General features: G+C 45.2%; 1 protein-coding gene across 2 annotated transcripts in view; it reads left to right on the forward strand.

Annotated features, from left to right (window-relative positions):
* plpp3 (phospholipid phosphatase 3) overlaps positions 1-19,572 on the forward strand; it is a 33,236-nt gene extending 13,664 nt beyond the window's left edge. Inside the window, exons 2-7 of one of the 2 annotated variants that reach the window (XM_030050134.1) lie at positions 2,458-2,615; positions 5,500-5,592; positions 5,724-5,911; positions 6,014-6,071; positions 10,537-10,713; positions 17,212-19,572. In XM_030050134.1, coding sequence (XP_029905994.1) covers positions 2,458-2,615; positions 5,500-5,592; positions 5,724-5,911; positions 6,014-6,071; positions 10,537-10,713; positions 17,212-17,340 — 803 coding nt within the window. In that variant the 3' untranslated portion in view covers positions 17,341-19,572. Of the gene's footprint in view, positions 1-1,878; positions 2,034-2,457; positions 2,616-5,499; positions 5,593-5,723; positions 5,912-6,013; positions 6,072-10,536; positions 10,714-17,211 lie in introns of both variants that reach the window. The other variant, XM_030050135.1, reaches the window with a different exon arrangement.
* Positions 19,573-19,993: the final 421 nt, after the last annotated feature.

Raw genomic sequence — 19,993 nt, forward strand, 5'->3', positions numbered from 1 at the left:
GAGACGGGGAGAATGACAGGACAGGAGGAGCATTGGGAGACAGAACATCAACACGTTGATTTGGTAGATGTTCTGAGATGGCACTTTCATCTCTCAAATGGGAAATATCAAAGAATTTGACATGTTAAGGAGTCTAAAAGCTTTGTGTGTGTGCGGGTGCGTGCATGCGTGCATGTGTGAAATCCCATCAAGTCTCGTGTGTTGGGATGGACTGAAATATTGGCAGACGATATCAGATAATATCAGCTTTCTTTTAGAAAACACACTTATGCCTGTCTGACAAGCTGAATCTGTTTTGCATCAACAGTGTGTATTCCAACATGTACAGAAATTCATATTGTTATCTGTATTAGCTGTTCTAGCAGGGTAGATATCCGTATTGGCCCCAGACAGTAACATATCATTCTCTGTCTGCTCCCCAGCATGCATAATGTTTATATGGCAGAGGGTGTGTGAGGGCATAGTATCTCACAAGTATGTCTGTGTTCTGAAGCTTTTAGCAAGAATGTACAAGTTCACGTGTGTGTGGTTACTGGTGTGTGCTGTGTTTCAGGGCACACCGGTAATGTGATCTCCCTCTCCCGTCACTGGTGAGACGATTGTGGTGGTTCTCAGGCCCATTTGGAGCATTCAGCATCACATCTCAGACTTTAGCCAAAAATGTCAGCGATCCCTGTGATGTTCGCTAACCACACGAACCACATGTTGGAATAATTTCGGCTCAGCACGATCTTCAATGTATGTTTTGGTGTGGCCATTTGTCTGAGTCGTCAGGACATCTCTGTGTCTTGAACACCCTCTATTTATGAGTCAGTGCATACACACACACACACACACACACACACACAGTAAGAGCTGCACACACCGAACATGTCCTCATGCAAAAATGTTCCACAGAGTTGGGTGGCCCCTGAAAGCTTAGCTTTGTTTTTCTTGGTATTCACACATTTTACAATCCTTCAAGGGAGACTTCGAAAGCTCCAGCCACAGTTTGCACGTCTGTGTTTGTATTCCTTTGATTTGAAGATATGTATTTATTTTCCCTGCAACAGAGAGTGTGCGTGTGTGTGTGTATGTGTGTGTGTGTGTCTGTGTGTGTGTGCATAGAGTTGGTGACAGCTAAAGTGTGCTTTGCAGGAGCTGTGACATTTTAATGACTAAGGTATTTTGGGTCTAGTCCCAGACAGTCCACCAGCACTTACTGTGTGTGTGTGTATGTGTGTGTGTATTGTGTGTGTGTCGTTCAGTGAGCCAACAACTGAAATAAGATGACCACCCCAGCATACAGCACAGCTTAAATCTCAGCTACTGTCTTTTTTTGTTGTTGTTTTCCACTTAGGTCTGTGTCTGTTGTCGATGTTGTTTGGCAAAATTCTCCATGATCCTCAGAAACTGTAATAGGAGGGGCGCTCTTAAAGTTAAAAACTAAAACGTCCTACCTGGAAAGGCACTCTCCTCCCCTGCAACCTGTAACACTTAAATCCCCCGTGTCTGTTGTCTGAAGTAATGCACCCCTCGCCCTGACTGTCAGTGTGTGTTTGCTCGAGCAGGAGGGGGCATCTCCTCATGCTAATGGATAGACCTGAATCCTCCATAGCCTGGTGTCACACTGTCAACAGCAGCAGCAGGAGAGGGTTCGCTGAGCAAACAGCCTGTTAAACGTTAGCACGAACTCACACACACACACACGCTCACACTCTGAAGTGTTTTCTCCTCAGCTCACAGGTAAGTGGGACAGGTCACGTGCTCCACCCCGCCCCACCCGCCCATTAACAATCAAGGTGTGCCTGTGACCCCATCTTAACGTACGTTTTCTGTGAACTCATGTGTTTGGGTTGACACATCCGTCCGTCCATGTGTGTGTGTGTGTGTGTGTAGTCATGCTGCCTACCCTGGTTCTGCACCGCACCTCTATTCGTCCATACCAGAGGGGTTTCTACTGCAGCGACTCCAGCCTGAGCTACTCCTACAAGAGCAGCACCGTCCCCTCCTCAGTGCTCATTGCCGTTGGGCTGACACTGCCCACGGTGTCCGTAAGTCCCCCCCGCTCCCGTCCCAGCAGAGCGCGTGGCTTTGGAGAGCTAGAGACAAGGGAGGGCTGGAGGTTCATGGTGGTGGCTGTGAAGGAGTGACAGCTTCGCGAATGAGTTCGCCCCAGTGAAGTGGGAATAATGTTACTCTCGGGCCTAGAAATCATCGCTGGTCATTCATGCGATCGAAACCTGTCACTCCTCTGCTTCAAGTCAACCTCGAGCCCCGCCCCCTTCCTCTACAAACCACGCTCCCCTGACACCAGCGTGCTCCCCGCTCTCCCCCTGTTCCCTCCTGTTTGTGTCTGTGTCATTGACCTGGTGCTTTTATGTCTTCCCTCTCTCTCTCTGTCTCTCTCTATCTCTCTCTCTGTCTCTCTCTGTCTCTCTCTCTCTCTCTCTGTCTCTCTCTTTGTGTCTTTTGTAGCTAGCCTGCCTTTCCTCATCATTGAGACTAGCACCATAAGGCCGTACCAGCGCGGGTTTTACTGTTCGGACGAGTCCATCCGCTACCCCTATAAAAACGGAGACACCATAAGCGATGCCGTGCTTTGTGCTGCTGGCATTCTTATTGCCATCCTCTCTGTAAGTCTACCACTATATCTCTCCTACCTCCCTCCATGAGCTCCTGTTAGTTCTAATTTCCTCTCCTTCCATCTCTCTTAGCCTCACTCCCATAGCCTAGCTTCACTAACATACCGTACCCCAACCTCAGAGCTTAAACATTAAATAGTAGACTGTGTTACATTACTGTCCCCACATAAACACATGTATCTCTTCATCCAAAAAAAAACTTGATTTCACAAGACTTTTGCAATCAATGTGCTTTTCATGTCTTTCCCCATCCGTCCTATTATATCCTGTTTGTTACACTTCGTTTTACCATATTCAAGTTTGATTGTAATGGCCTGTTTTTCATTATGATGTTAATAGGGTCAGTGCTGCTTAAGCGGCCCAAGTGTGCTCTTGTTTGCATGCATTTGTAGATAGATGCGTGCCAGACACCCAAGAGCTTTTTATGAGTACTGATCCATTCTCATGCCCCCGTGTATCCCTGCAGCCTGACTCCAAGGCCCCTGTGCCCTCTGCATTACTGTGGGTGAATGTGTCACTGCCCTCTCCCATGCCCACCGTGCCTCAACTGATAGCCTGAGGCATCTCGCCAGTTAGCAGCAGCACAGACTCTCCATTCCCAGCATAGAACACACACACGCACACACACGCACACACACACACACACACACTAGACTGGAAATGGCTTTACTTTAGTGGCGGCAGATTAGGGGTGGTCAGGGTGAGTGGAAACATGAGATAATGTGGTGGGATATCAGTTAGTGCCACGTGGTCAGGGTGCATTAGTGATCTTTACAGCCCCCTTATAAGTTCCCAGGCTAAGACATAGCTTCACCACCGCCTCCTCGCCATCAACGTGGTGGGCACACACACACATATACACACACATATACACTATACCAGCTCAGCTCTTCTGCTTATTGGAACCAGGAGACTATATGTGTGTGTGGCTGTTAGTTAGTGCTCTCACATGTACATGTGCGGGTAAAGTTGGCGTGTCTCACACAGCTGTATTCCATTAGCGGTGTCTACTACCACTCAGACACCATTACCCACACACACACACACACACACACACACACACTGGTAGCAAATTCTAGTCGGGGGGCCTTGTTTATCTGTGTTGCAAAGAATCTCCTACAGTTGCCCCGGCTGCCTCGACATATCCTTGTCTGACAGGCCGCGCTGACACTGTGAGAAACAGACAAGAGCGATAGCAACAGACAGAGAGGTGAAAAAGAAAGGCAAAAAGAAAGTATACAAACACTGACAAGCCAAATAAACTCATCATTCCCCTATTAACCCCACTGCTCTGTTGTCATTTCCCTCACAGGCCTCATCTGCACTGTGAGAACCAGAGAGGTAGATAGGAACACACAGAGATGATATCTAGAGAGAGGAAGAGGGAGGGGGGGGAGATTGTATACAACGGCTGACAGCTCAAATAAACTCCTCAGGCTTGTATCAGCCTCTTGGGGGTCTAATCTCCAGCTTCAATCAGAACAGCTCATTGAATATAACACACACAAAACACACACACTGCCATGTTTATTTCTTCTGGCTGTGACCACCATGTAGGTGGTACATAGGTGGGTCCACCTAGCCCAGCAACACTCACTTGGACATGAGGGCTGCTTAAATCAAAATGTATTCTTAAGATCCAGTCCTGCAGATTTTGTCTGCTCAACTACCAGACTATGGAAACTCCAAATTACATTTTTTTAAACAAATGAACATACAGTGACGGTAGTTCCCTCTGAAATTGCACACCAGCATGTAAACTGAAAAGTTGGTATTACAGCTGAAGTATCCATAACTCAGTTTATACCGAATTGAATAGAAATTGAATTGGGACCTTTTGAGTTGGAATCGCAATTGAATTGAATCAGAAATCAGCACCAGTGTGCAGCCCTATCAGACACACTCACACACACACACAGACCCATTAACAGCGGAAAGCGTCATAAATTTGCAGGACACAGTGTTGAGACTGACATTGTGAACGTGTTCGTATTCAGAGTGTCAGCGCTATTCACGTTCACAGCGCCGAGTGTCAGCCAGCCCAGAGATGGGCAGGTAAATATTTTCCCTAAGATGGGTGAGAGGAGAAGGGAGGCCGAAGAGTGAAGCCTTGTGTGGAGGGAGGAAGGAAAGGGAGATGTGGTTGGTGGTGGAGAGCAGCCGGTCCATCAGTCAGATACCCTAGGAGGCGGAGGGATGATTGACATCTCTGTGCCTCAAGGGCTGGCTTGGCTTAAGCCCCTTCAGTGTAGAGGAGGGCTTTCCATGGGGCCCAACACTACTTAATACCACCTGGATGGAATAACATGGGAGTCAGGGTTAGCCTGCTCAGCTAAAGCCTTATAGCACGCCGTTGCCCTTGTATAAGTCCTGCATATATCAAAGTCAGTGATGATTGAGACACTGGGCCAGAGTATTTCTTTTCTTTCTTCTTTCCATTCCCATCATTGCCTCATCATCCACCAGATCCCACATTAAAGGCCCCATCATATCACTGAACTGAGCTCTACCACTCCTCCATAATCCATTAACAAGAGTCGAATTTTCCATAAACCCATCATGAGAATACTGCCCGAGGGAAAGGCAGGCCATGCTTATTCTGTCTGTCTGTCTCTCTGTGAATCCACATTCTCTCATTGTCTGTCCTTTCTTCATCTTCCCCTGCTTCATCCATGTCTGGAAAAAAAACATTAAATAAAATGTACCTGCATGATCCATACTATTACTATCGTGCTGTATGTTTATCTGTTTATCTGCAGCCAACCCTACTGCATGACTAGGATTTACCAGAATCAGTTAACATTACGTTAACGTGTGATCCATGCCAGGTGTTTACCTCACACACTTCACGTCATTTGACTCCCTTCCTGTTTAGATTGTGATCGGGGAATGCTACAGGATCCACCACCTACGTGAGGGAACCAAGTCCTTCATTGGGAATCCTTACGTCTCAGCCCTCTACAAGCAGGTCAGCTCTCCACTGGGCCGCAAGAAGGCAGAGTGGTTTCATACATTTCAGATTATATTACTATATACATTCAACAGGTGCACCAATATTATGTCTATGTCTGTGTCTCTTTTATGTGGGTGGTCCTGCAGGTGGGTGTGTTTATCTTCGGCTGCGCCATCAGCCAGTCGTTCACAGACATTGCCAAAGTGTCGGTGGGTCGCATGAGACCCCACTTCATAGATGTGTGTCGACCAGATTTCTCCACCATCAATTGTTCCCTGGGATACATCAACACATACACCTGCACTGGCCAAGACAGCAAAGTACAGGAGGCCAGGTTTGTCCAGACACACTCATATTTGCATATGTGTATGCATGTATGTATCTACAAATCCAAAGCAATCCCCAAATTTATTGAAAATGGTATTTCTCTCCACAGGAAATCCTTCTTCTCAGGACATGCCTCATTTTCCATGTACACCATGCTCTACCTGGCTGTAAGTAACTATCAAACTCTCACACACACACAAACACACACACACATGCTGATATACTCCCACTCATACAGACACACAGAGGCTGTGACTCATGGAAACAATGGCTTACACATGATAGAGGGATTCATGGGAAGAAGGTTGGTTTCTTGTTTAGGGGAATTCATTCCTTAAGGAAATTAAAAAAAAAAAAATCTTGTTCCCACTCGCTTCTCCTCCTCCTCCTTCTGTCTTCTGTTCTCAACCAGTTCATGAGAAGCCTTGTTCACTTTTTGACTCCTTGGAGGGAGGGATGGATGCACTCCACTTGTTGTGTTCAGAGCAGCTGTTTGCTCTTCCTCTCCTCTCCCACTCTCCTCTGCCTTGCTCTCTCTCTTTCTCACTCTCTCTCTCCACCTGCTATTGGTCTATGACAAGGCTTAATTTATTTAATAGTTTTCAGTTTACTTCATTGTTTTCCCCTTCTATGTAATTATGTCTTTAATGTCTTGTTTTAATGTATTTTATTCTTATGTAGAGCACTTTGAATTGCCTTGTGTTTGAAAGCTGCTATACAAATAAACTTGCCTTGCCTTAGCACCCTGAAGGGTTTCTTCAAACCGTCTAATTACGTACCAGCTCTTTCCCATTCCCATTCCCTTTCCCATTCCCAATTATCTCCCCCTCCTCCTCTCCTCTCTCTTTGTATATCACTTTGCCTGGACTGCCATTTTTACTGCCACAGTCATGGGAGAAGCTGTCGCTGGCTTTGCCCGTATGTAAATATAATATATGAACATACAGTATATGCACCTATATGAGAAATGTTGCCGTGTATTACATATATAGTCATGTATGGCCAATCTATGAAAATATATACTGTATCTATACATATGTATTGCATGTATAGTCCATATACTGAATACATATATGTGTAATTTATGTATGTGCATTTATGAAAACAACATATTGTACTTTTACGGGCATATATGCGCATCCGCACAAGTATATAACAGTGACTTGTGTATATGTAATACATTGTATGTCAGACGTGCCCATATATGCAAATCTGCCAAATTCAAATATGTTTCATGTATGAGTATTCACTGAGGACATACAGTATATGATGTATATGGAAATCCCCTGTACGCACATACATTTCCATATGGGCTGAGCCAGGGCAAGTGGTCTTGAGAGGGGAAAGTTGGTGAATGTTTTGGGTCTGGCTGGTCTGTACTCGGTACAAGGTATTCCCGAGGTGGGACAACCTCAGTTCAGTACTGCTCAGTGTAGTGTATTGTATTGCGCTGTGGTGTGTGCAGCAGTGAGAGCTGGTGCACTCTGGGTATTTCCCAGCCTCTCAGTGACCCGTCATCTGAACTCCGGTCAGCCTTAGGAAGAGAGATAGATTGAATGAAAAGGCAGAGAGGAAAGAGAGGAAAGTGCCGCGTCCAGACCACAGAGTGACACACGAGTCAGAAAGCAGTGCTCCAACTGCGGCGAGCACAGGACCATGGCCAGAAGAGGCTGATGCAAACACAGAAGAAGAGAGAGAGAGAGAGAGAGAGAGAGGAGGACCGAATGAGCAAAGGAACAGCTACACTGTTGATGTTTTGGAAATCTAAAACCAGCCATGACAGGAAGAGAGAGCATGGAGGAGGCAGTCATCGTGGAGGAGAAATCTGTGGCATGCCTTTTTGTTTTACCAGTTAAAAACAAATCATGCGACATGATGCTTTCATACCCGTCCCACGCTTTTGTGGTCTTTCCCAGCAACATGCTCTCCCCTGTGTTCTCGTGTCTCTTGTGACGTTTTTGAAGCGGTATCTAACGTTTGAAGCCTGATCCCAACGCCAAATAAGGAGGGATGTATTGGAATCAGATAATGACTGGGCTGACAAAAATGAACGGGAAGCCCCAAGATTCATTGGATTCGTGATGAACCACATCCAAACAGCGTTTCATTCTGGGCATTCTTGGATTGAACGCTTATCTAACCCCTTCTGTCTGTCTCCCCAGACCCTGAACCCTTAGTTTTTGCTCCCTTGTTTCTCACAAAGTGCCGGTCCCACTGTGTGGCTGTCACTCCTTCCCCCCTCTCATCTCCCTCTTAAGCCCCCAGTCGTTTGCTAATTGCTGCTCTGTGATTATGGAGCAGTTCATTTCCTGCTGGGCTGTGTCTGATTTGGTTGGGACCCGAGACTGAACAGCATGCCAGCCCTCTGAGATGGCACTCAGATAACTGGCACAAACCCCACTACGCACACTGCAGTCATAGAAGACAAGTGTGTGTGTGTGTGTGTGTGTGTGTGTGTGGATGTGTATTTGCGTGTCTCATAGAGCTATCTTTTGTTTTGTCTAATGCGTGCACAGTATCCTTGGGCATGCCGAGGAATGGGATATTCCTGTGGGTTATTCATCCTGTTGAACTCAATGCTAGTTATGTTGTTGGTTAACAGTAAAATCGAGTGTCTGTATGTGTGTGTGTGTGTGTGTGTGTGTGTGTGTGTGTGTGTGTGAGATGTAACTGAACTTAGCCACAGCTATGCCTTTGTCCAAGATCATTGTGTGAACCGGAGGGGGGAAGGGGGCTGGCATGTAAAACAAGCCCTCATTCGCATTTTTTCCCACTTTGTTGTGTTTGTCAGTTTTCTTTAATTCGTCACTCTTCTTTGAGTCCGAGGCAAAGAGAGCGAGGGAGAGAGAAGATCTCGCTGGAATGAGTCAGATTCCTTCAGAAACCACGAGACTCTGTGTCGCTCTTCTCTCCCCTCCGTCATGGGAATCTGCTGGGACTCCTTTTGTTGTTGTCTTTTATTGTTTTTGCTTTTTTCTTTTTTTAGACGCAGTAAACAGATTTCTGAGAGGAGGATGACTAGGGGTCAGAGGGACAAACGCCTGAGTCTCTGTTTGAGCCTTTTGAGTTGGCGTTAAAGAGGAAACAGTCATTTGAAAATAGCTCCAACCTTCTCACTTATCATTGTCTCAGCACGTGAGTGTGCATGCCTCTGCTGAATCAGACTGCTGGCAGGGTTATTCAGGTTTACTCACAACTCTCAAGGCAGATCACAGCTTGTTGACTGATGGGATGTTGTAACTTAATGTGTTTTGACTAACTTTAAGGTGTAGCTCCTACTTTTTTTCGTTCTTTTTTAAGATGCTCTATCGGTGCTGGCTTAAAATGAAGAGGTTCAGGATGTTGTGTGAAGGGTGTGTGGATGCCAGACAAAAGTACTTATCAGTAGTCCTTGCCTCATACCTGAGAGCCCCTATAGAGGAAGCCTGAAGTCTAAACATCCCTGCCAGGGAGGAGAGAACAGGAATGGAAGGGATGGGAGGGATCCTTTCCTCTCCTTCCTCGAGGAGAAGAACAATAATATGAGTGTCGTAGAGGAAGTGTCAGGCAGCTTTACGTCCACATGTCCACACCTACAGGGGCTCGTAGGGGAGGGTATTGTTAGATTAGCTGATTGAAAGACAAAAGTCTGGAGGTTTTGGCTGGGGAGACCTTGGCTGAAGCTGTTCCTCCCGAGGCCCTCTGTCTCTGGGTGTGAGAGACAGGAAGTACATGCTCAGCGAGCTGCAGAAACACAGGATGTCTGAGGAACCTGGGTTGACCTCACCATAGTGCCACTGCCAGTGTGGTGTGTGTTAGACGGAGAGAGCATGCGTTTGTACTTGTATGTTCTTGTGTGTGTGAGTGAAAACGGCCTTGGACTTAGTAGTTCCTGTTTTGGTTCTCCTCTGGTCTTCAACATGACCCAGAAAACCGTCTGCAACTGCTGGCGGAGTTGGGGGTACATCCGCTTGTCTTCTGTTTATTCTAATGCAGGGTATAGAGTTCAACCCAGCGCTGTTGAAACTTGCAACTTGTGTGTGTGCGCGCGCTCGTGTGCGTACTGCTGTGGCTCTCTGTGGTTGTGCTGTTTTTACAGCTGGGTTGTTGAACCACCAGAATCAGTCATGTCCAGGTCTCCAGCCTATGAAGTGTGTGTATTGTGGAGAGAGTGCATGTTTCTCCACGGGCCAGGCTGCCCACTTTCATTCAATCTAGACCTCTCAGACGGTCATATAACACACACACATACACAAACCACAGGTGCAAGATTAATGATCCAATATAACATGCACTGAACATTCTTTTTTTTCTTTTTTTTTTAATAATTTCAAGCCAGGTGGGAGGGTTCCCCAGAGATTTTGACATTGATATTGACATCAATCAACATGTTGTGGATTACAGATTTCTGATCACACAGAAGGTGTACGGTGTAGAAAATAAATGACTTCCATTGTGTGCCACCTTCTCTCTTCTGTTCCCTCTCTGTTTCAGTTCAGTTCAGTTGACTGGGTTTTAATTGCATGTACAGTTCAGTGTATATTGCCCAAGCTTTGGTAGTAAAAAACAATAAGAATAACATTAATAATGATGATTAAAAAAAAAAAAAGGTGAATAAAATTAATTCTTCTCTTTGTGTCTCTGTCTCTCCAGTTCTATCTCCAGTCCAGGTTTACATGGCGTGGGGCTCGTCTCCTCCGCCCTTTGCTGCAGTTCACCCTGTTGATGATGGCCTTCTATACCGGCCTATCACGTGTCTCCGACCACAAGCACCACCCCACCGATGTCCTGGCTGGCTTCGTGCAGGGAGCCCTGGTGGCCTACTGCATAGTGAGTACACACACCTCATACCTACCTACGTATAAACAGGGACTACGCAGGTATACAAACACACATACGGTGATGCACTCTGTATGAATGATGTGGAGTGAATGCACACGGGGTTATATGCAGACGCAGCACACACAGACAGACAGACCCCTAACTGTTCTACAATTTATCTTTGGGATCACAGATGGACCAACTCAGAAACAACATTTTGACAAAGCAGCAGCTTCTTATTGTCAGCCCCCCACCCCCTCCCATGGCTCTGTTTCTTAACTTTTTCACCTTTCTGCCTTTTTTGAAATAGAGAAATAGAGCAGGCAGCGAAGTGAGGAGAATCTGATTCCCTTTAATGAATAACACATTGCTTGGAGCCAGGCCTCAGCTCTCTGTGTGTGTGCGTGTGTGTGTGTGTATGTGTGTGTGTGTGTGTGTGAATACATACTGCATGACCTTCTTCACTACTTTTGTGACATATCGTCACAGTAGTTGCCAGATGATTTTCGTAACCCTCATCATTACAGTAAGCTGAGCGGTGCCAAGGCAAATTGAATTTGGGTAGAGAGGAAAAAGAGAGGGAGTGAAAAAGGAAGAGCGAGAGAGAGAGAGAGAGAGAGAGAAACAGAGAGAAAGAGAGAGAGGGGGGATTAGCCTTTGAAACAGGAATGAGGCTGTTAATTATTTTGGGTTTTTTATTTGGCGGCTCTGGTTCTATCAGCACAGCAGGCCCCAGCTAGACTCTGCAGCCTCTGGGGAAAGTATGGAAACACACACACGCACACACGCACACATACTTGCATGCACGTACGCACACACAACATTTACCTTTCTACATGATCCAAATCATGAACGTGGAAATGGTTAGATTCATAAAAATGGAGAGAGGCCCTAGTAGTGGCGCCTAGACAGACCTTGGCACAGCTAAAATGCATGCGCACAAACACACACCAGCACACACATGCCACAGCGGGATCCTTGTTATGGCGTCGAAGGATCCAAAGCGAACTTCCATGAGTAGAAAAGAGCTGGTAACAACAGGCTATAATGCTCTGGCAGCGGCAGCCCTGCTCCAGCTGGGTGTAGCTCCTGGACGACATCGACTCTGACAAGGAAAAACAGAATGTTTGCAGAAATATGCTCGACTTATGAGCTTGACCTCTGAATGGGTAGATCTGGCAGGAGCGGCGAGGGAGGGGTGAAGGGAGGGAGGTGACAGGAGAGAGGAGTCTTGTCTGCAGCTTGGCTCGGGAAGAGTGCGGGTTTAATCCAGCTCAGCTATTCCACAAGCCTCCCGTAAGCAGAGAGACAGCTCGGAGACCGAAACGCAGCCACACACAGAACACACACACACATACACATATAGAAACACACACTCCAACCCCTGCCGATCAGGGCAGTGGGGTTTGTTTTACAATCCTTGACTCCCCCTTCTGATTTCCCCAGTCTGAGTAGAAACTCACATCTGCGAGCACTTTAGCTGCGATGTTACAGCTTCGCAATAAGCAGCACAGCAGCAGAAGACTTGACAGGGGACGTGGGGACCAAAAGGTGCCACGTATTAAGCTGCAAAACTGCATTAAAGCTAAAATCAGCAGAATATGTTAGCTGAAAGTAGGGACGAGCAGTTAATCGAAATATAATTGAATTCACGCTTGGGAATACCAAGTGCAATATCCAAACTGCAGTAGTTGCAATTTTTTGGTAAAGTTAAAATGTGTGACAAAATACATTAGATACAAAGGATCGTGGTGGTAAAGAGATGCCCTGGCCTACAAATCATAATCACTGGACATAAGAAAAAAATTGTTTTGTTCAGCAAAAATCACATAATCATCATTTTAGTATTTTTTCCAGTGAAAATGAAAATGAGGATGCAAAAGTGATCATTCTCACTAAAATCAGAATCAGAATCATGTCACAGTATTCTGTCAAAATAACTGCAATGTGATTATTATTATTATTATTATTATTATTATCATTATTATCATTATTATCATTATCATTATCATTATTATTATTATTACCATATTGTGTATGGTATATGGTATATATAAGAGGTATGGTATATTGCCCAGCCCTAGTTCAAAGTGCTCAGTCACTTCCTTCTCGGATGTACAGTATTTGAGGCAGAGGTACAAAAAGTATCAGGTCACACCATCAAATCATGTCAGAGCGTCATGTATTCTTCAGCACGCTGAGATGCTCCGCAGAGCACAAATAAATGTTAAGTCTTTTAAGTGTCTCTGTGCTCTGCGCTGTGCTTAGATCTCACTGCGTGTTCTTTTGATGCCTTGTCGTTGCCATTTCTATTTATGACTTAGATTTGTCTTTGAAGGTCACTGAGAGCACATTCCTTTTCACTGTAACGACCTGGCAAAGGCTTTGTCATTTCTTTTGAAGAAATGGGAGTTTTCAAAGTTGGCACATGAACACTGGATGTAGCATGAATCCCAAACACTGTTAATATTAGCTGTGTGTTTTGGGAGAATGGCGGCCTCGTGCCAATCTTCCCGCTGAGATGCCCTCCACACTAAGTAGAGTCAGCTGATGTCCAGGAGCCCCACGGCAGCCTGGGGAGTTCAATCCACAAAACAGCCTGAGCTAAAGCTGAGGGAAAGTGAAGAGAAAGTCCAGACTCTGAAAGTTGGCAGTATAATTTTTCTGGTTTGCATGAAGAACATAGCATGTACGCAGAAAAAAACAAAGAGGAATTCTTCCCACACGGGCCTCTAGTGTGTGATGTCTCTTGTGTCGCCTTGTAGGAAGGCGTCTCCATTTCCTTTTGTGGTCGATTGTTTTTGTGCACACCTTGGTGTTTACTCCTCGTGGTGTTGCTTAGTTTTTGTCACAGCTACCTCTGGTTTCCTAGGTTACGATTTCCTCATCTATCCCAACCCATGTACATGCATGTACATATATGACAACAACAAATTGTCCTTATATTGTCATATATTTGCAGCTCTACCTGCTCAATATATGTATATGACAGTGGCAGCTGATGAATTAAAAAAAATTGATAAATGTAATTACAATATGTGTTAGATTTATATGTCAATATACTGAAAGGTACCAAATTCAAATACATTTCATGCGGTATATGGGTATTTAATGTGTATATAGGTAGATATATTTATATATCACACCCACTGTCCCTTAATTGAGTCCAATGCTGACACATCTGATGGTGGGTGCCACGTGAGACAGACAGACATACGCAGTGGTCAAGTGTATATAGATGCATGTCCATTTAGTGTAACCCACACGGACTATGGCTGCAGGATTTTGATCCGGAGAAACAAATGGGACAAACAGACCCAGCAGGAAGTAGTGGGTCTCTCCTACCTGATACTTCCTCTCAGACGCAATGACCTACTTTTCACCATGTGTCTTGATAAAGGTCAAGAGGCCCAGCTCCAACAGGAAGCAGCTGTCAGAGGGAAAGCTGGGGCACCGTTCATGTTTTTTTTTCTTTTTTTTTTTTTTTTTTTTTTTGAGGTTCATTGTCGAGCATCGAGGGGAGTGTGGTCTGATATTACGGGAGGAAGGACCGATCGAGGCTCCCCCTCTGTCCCTTGACCCCCTATCCCCCTCACACATCAGCATAAGGAGCATCAACTGAGAGTTCGAGGGTTTCAAATATTGTAGCGGTATCTGTCTGGCCAGTGTAGGAACAGGAAGTGCTCCCTTATCGTGTCAGACACACAACTGAAATGTTTAAATTAAGAGCTCAGTGTAATGCGATGCGTGCACTTACAGACACTTACAGAAGTTAGCTGGAACTTTGTGTGCGAGTCGGGGTTTCAGTGTCCTATTTTTTTATAGCTTTCATGAGTTATTATTGATATCCTTGTCATTTTCTATGAAATACAAAGGTGTAAATATATTCACTGTAACTTCCTGTGACCTACGCTGCTATAAATGCTTGTATTCTCAGGAAACTAAGGCTGTAAGTGTGTTCACAGGCACTTTCTTTAAAATACAGGGGTTTTCAAACGTACTCACAGTGTTACTCTGTGGTATACGAGGGGGTCCAGTGAGTAATTTGTTGGTTTTAGACACTCAGTTCCTGAAATTTAGCACATTCACTTCCCACATGACTCGGCTTCTTTATGTGTCAGACATGACATTTTAATAGTGGTTAAGGACACACAATTGTAGTTGCATGCACACATGCGCACGCACACACACCAGTGCATTGGATTGTTTCCAGTAGAAGCAGGACTAAGGAGCCCACACTCCCCCTTTCCCTCCGGAGCCCTGCTGCTGCTGAGTCAGCATTTCTCAACACAATAGGCTTGGAGACTTTGTGTGTGTATGTGTGTATGTGTGCTCATATGTGTGTGTGTCTGGTACAGGAAGCAGTGGCGCTGCGGTACTGTGATAAGGCTTCCGCCATGTTAGGTTCAAGGGTCAGAGGTCGGAGGTTGGCGAATAGCAACAAAGCTCGCTGTGATTGGCTAAGAAGGGGTCCTACGAGAAACGAGTCTGGAATGTGGCAGTTTTAGCGATTCTCAGAGATATGACTCTCCACTGGTTAAAACATTATACACACCATGTAATCACATACTGCATGCACCATATATACACACACTCATACACGGCTGCGTAGACAAAGAGCCCTTTTAGAGCTGTGAAGCGGCGGTCTGTCATGGAGTTTAGCGGAAGGGAGTATCCGATGGACGGTGTGTGATGTCATCTGTCAATCAAAGGTCACCCACTAAAGGTCATTAAAGGTCAGTAAATGTCAGGCTGTAATAGAGAGCGGCTCCACATGAGCCTCAGCATCATCGGGGCAGAATGAGAGGCTCTTTGTGATATAATTGGATCGCAGGCCTTGTATGTTCACATAGGAGCTAGAAAAAAACGACAAAAAAGCTGGATTACTTATGTGCTTTCCCCTCTCGCGTTCCCATTTGTTTTCCAGTATGGCATCCTCATGTATTTTCCCCTGTGAGATTCCCACTGTACTTTCCCCCATGAGACTTATCCATTTTGTTTTCCCATATGAGCTAGCCTGATACACAGTCAGCTCCCTCCCACGAGCCTAGAGTGCAGTTTTGTATGACAGCGTCTCCTCGCAGCCCTCCCTTCTCGTCTCCCTGGCACGGGCCCTCTGCTCAGGCTGGCAGCAAGGAAGGAAAAGCTGCTGTGCCTGCCAATTAAATGTGTGTTTGTGTGTGTGTGTGTGTGTGTGTGTGTGTGTGTGTGTGTGTGTGTGTGTGTGTGTGTGTGTGTGTGTGTGTGTAACCGTGCAGCTGAAGCCACTGTTGTTCATGGGTGACCAAGGACCCCTGTAAGTGGAAACGGCAATATACAGTTAGCGAAGACAGTAGTTTCCACAGTCCCACTTCCTGTCCGCCCCTCCCCAGTTTCCTGTTTGACACATGATGTCATCAGGATCTCAGGAAGAGGTTGCTTGTCTGTATTTTTTTCTTTCTTTCTGTCTTTTTCCTTTGCTTCTAATGCCAGGGAGGCTGACCTCACATTCTCGAGTGAGGGCAAAAGATGAAGGGGAGGAAAGAGAGAGAGAGAAGGAGGGAGGAAGCTGATGAAAGAGGGGAATTCACTGTTTTTATTAATGGTGATGACGACGATGATGATGCCAGTGGTCATTATTAGCGCATGTTATTTGAAGATTAGCTGTGGTTCACGGACTTTGATTGACATTTGAGGGTGAGCTACACTAAGATCACTTCCTGCAGCCAGATTACTCAACATTGCTAGTTCGGCGTAAAGCATGTCAGAGGGAGGTGACAGGGAGTTGTTCATCACGGCGGGGTGATGTAATGCAGAGAACATATTTTTCCAACTTTTAAAACACTCATTTTTAATATTTCACCACCACACAGGCCCACATGCAGACAAAAGAGTGGGGGCTGCACAACACATTGTAACCCTTTCTGCACTTCCACCTGCACAACACACACACTTCCGACTTCCGCAACATCCACCTGGTTGTCTGATCACAAGTGGTCAGTGCTAAGTGTAAATGTGAACAGCGCTCAGTGCATCTTGTGATCCGATTACTCAAGCCACCTGGTCAGGAAAACATTGGGTAATATAGCATTTCTAGTGTGCACTAACATCACTTGGTGGAAGAAAGGAACATTTGATTGACTATTGACATGAAAATCAAATTTGAACTAAGCTTGTTTTTGCAGTGAGGTGGTTGCATCTTCATTGGGTAATAGAGAGATAGATCAGGCACCACTTCTTTGTGAATGGGCCAGAGCTAAGGAACAGGATGGGTGGGAAATATTGGGAAAATAGTGATGGTGAGCATGGAATATCACAGTGAGGAGGAAGAAGGAGCAAAGGGGATCAAAAACAGAAGAACCAAAGTAAGAAAAGAAAGGCAAGAAGTAGCTCTGATGGTCTGATGCGCAAATCCAATCGTAGGTGGTCACTTGAGATCTGTCTCATCCGTCCACTTGTGATCGGATCATCTGCGACGGTGTGTAATGTTTTTAATTTTAATGTTTAATGTTTTTGTGTGTCCACCAGGTGTTCTACGTGTCAGACCTGTTCAAGCCGAGGGCAAAGCCAGCCACACCTCCGCCCTCCCCCATCAAGAAGGAACTGCTCCCTTCCTCTGACATCATAGAGAGGAACAACCACCACAACATGGTGTGAGAGAGGCCGCACCGCTTCCTGTGACTGAGGAGCCTATCACAGCGCTGCTCACCTCCCATCGGACAGTAGAATGTAGCGACGAGAGACTGTAGCTGCTTCTCAAACGGCACCCTCCTCCCCTATGCAACGCACCCAGAGGTGCTGGGCCGCGCTGCATGTGGGACAGGGTGTCCGATTTAAGATTTGCACAACAGAGTCCACTCTCACTATCCAGACTTATTATTATCTACTATTATGTTAACTACTATTCACATTTGAGCCCATTTGTTTTGAGCACAAACTGAGAGGAATTGGAAGCTAAAAGATTAACATGAATCGAGTGAGAAACAGATAGACCGACAGGCAGGGCTGAGGGTGTGGAAGTTCGATGGAAGTGTAACCACAAATGGGGAAAAAAAAAAATTTGTAAAGAAAAAAAAAGAATGAATGAGTGAGTGAATGAATGAACAAAAGAAAAGAAAAGAAAAAAAAGAAAAAAGACAAAGCCCCTGTTTAGGGAGAGAGGGATTTACCTAGCTGCTCCCTCTTTCAACTCTCTGTGGCCTTGGAACGCTGTAGGACAACAACTTCCTTAGCTATGGGAACGATATTACTGCAATATAACTAGCAGCGTAGAAATATTAACAGTATAGAAAAAAATTAACTTATAGCACTATTTTTAAGTTCATTGTCCATTGTCACCACTTGCTGCCTGAGAGGTCTCGCTATAAAAAAGCTTGATGGTGCTGATGTCCACGAGATAGAAATACTTCTAGAAATAGAAGCTGACCTAGCCTGGTGCAAGAGTTTCATAAGAACTCCATACCTGGGCAGGACCACGTTAGCATAGCATTGTGTGACGATCAACATGGGGATTAGATAGAACCAGTTCAGTGCTAGTAGGCCAAATCGATCCAGTTAGGCCTTTGTGACTAGTTAGAGAGCGATCCCCTGGTGGTCTTCAAGCTTTTTTGACTGACTGGATATTAAATCTGTCAAGACATCTCAGAGAGCCTCAGTAAGCTGAGAGTGCCTTTAGCATTGAGAAGTGACCCGCTCCAGTCTCATACACCTCTATCTCCGCTTCAGCACATCAAGCCTTTTGTAGTGGGCTGTCAGCGTGGCCTAAACCCGGGATGTTGCATTTCTTTAGGGTTAGATTTAGTAGAGGGGGGATATTAGTATTTTCTGTGGAGGGAGGAAGGCAGATCTCTCGGCCTCTCAGCACCTGTACAAGAGGTGTGGCTGTGCCATGCCGCTTCCTGGTGCTGGGGCCATCTGGTTGGTTCCCTAAGGTGGGAAGGGGATGGGTGGGCAGAGTGAAAGGGTGTGGTCTGTCACCGTGGAAAGAGGGTGTTGATTTACAGCTAAGCTGGCACATTATTTTGGGATGATTTGGGCTCTTTCCGCTGGCAGGGAGGGGCTCTCACCCACCCAATCACTCGTTGGCAACCTACGTGTCTCGTGTGTGTGTGTGTGTGTGTGTTTGTGTGTGTGTTTGTGTGTCCTGTGTACTCCTCGTGCTTGTGCATGTATCGTTCGTGTGAATGTGTGTGTTTATATGTATGAGCGCTGTGCCCTGTGAAAAAGAACACCCCCCTGGTAATATATGTGTGTGTCGAATGAAACCCCCTCACACACACGCATGCTGTCAGCTGTGCCAAGTGTGTGTGTGTGTGTGTTTGTGTGTCACAGACAGAGAGGCCAGCGGGGGAGGGGATTTCCCCTGTCAGGTGAACATTATAAAAACTGTGGATCTAATATTTTTATTCTCTGCTACGATGCATCTTTAACCTTGTATGTTTATAGCCTGTCCTGCGTAATCACTAACAGTTGTACAGTACCAGATACAGCAGCCCTTTTTATTTTTATTTACAGCCTACTCAGATATCCTCCTCCAACAACACACACATGTTGCACATCTTTCTCCTCGTATAGTCCGTCCTATCATTTCACCAAGCCGTTTCACTCTCTTTTTATAAATATATAAATAATGTATAGATCACTAAAATTAACTCTGTAAGATATTGTTTCCGAACATGTTTAGATATATCCACTATGATTACAGACCTGTGTTCTTTACAAAGTGCTGCTTAAAAAGCATCGATTGACAGATTTTTGTATTTAGATAACTAAACTATTGTAGATTGTGATAGTTAAGTTTTTAATATGCGTTCAAAAAATACTCCCACAATTGTATTAAAATTCAATATTAGTATTTTTGTATTGTCTCATTTTTTGTACAAAGAAATATTAGCAATGTTTTTTTTTTTTTTTTTCTGCTAAATGTACTTAGCTCTAATACATGTGCTTTTAAATAAAAAGCCCATTATGAACACACCTTTGCTTGGAGTCTTGACTGTTGTGACATGCATTTCCATCTACAATAAAACATAAAGTGCATATTATAAATACATGAGTCAAACTGTTGGTATACATGGTTTGAAGACGCTTTCAGTTTGCAGCGTGCTCACTATGGCCGCAGCTCCTTTTGTTCACAAACACCACATGAGAATGCCTTAGCAGTGCAGTTTGAAGTGTTTTGGTCATACGGGTGTAGTTACTCACATTAGAAAAGGGCTCAGAAGAGTGTCTGACTTCACACTTGGGCAGACACCAATTGGAACAGAGTAGCTGGAGTCATTTTGTGTGTGAATGTGAATGTGAATGCAAT

Source organism: Myripristis murdjan, chromosome 4, assembly GCF_902150065.1.
Source record: "Myripristis murdjan chromosome 4, fMyrMur1.1, whole genome shotgun sequence".
NCBI classification, from domain to species: Eukaryota; Metazoa; Chordata; class Actinopteri; order Holocentriformes; family Holocentridae; genus Myripristis; species Myripristis murdjan.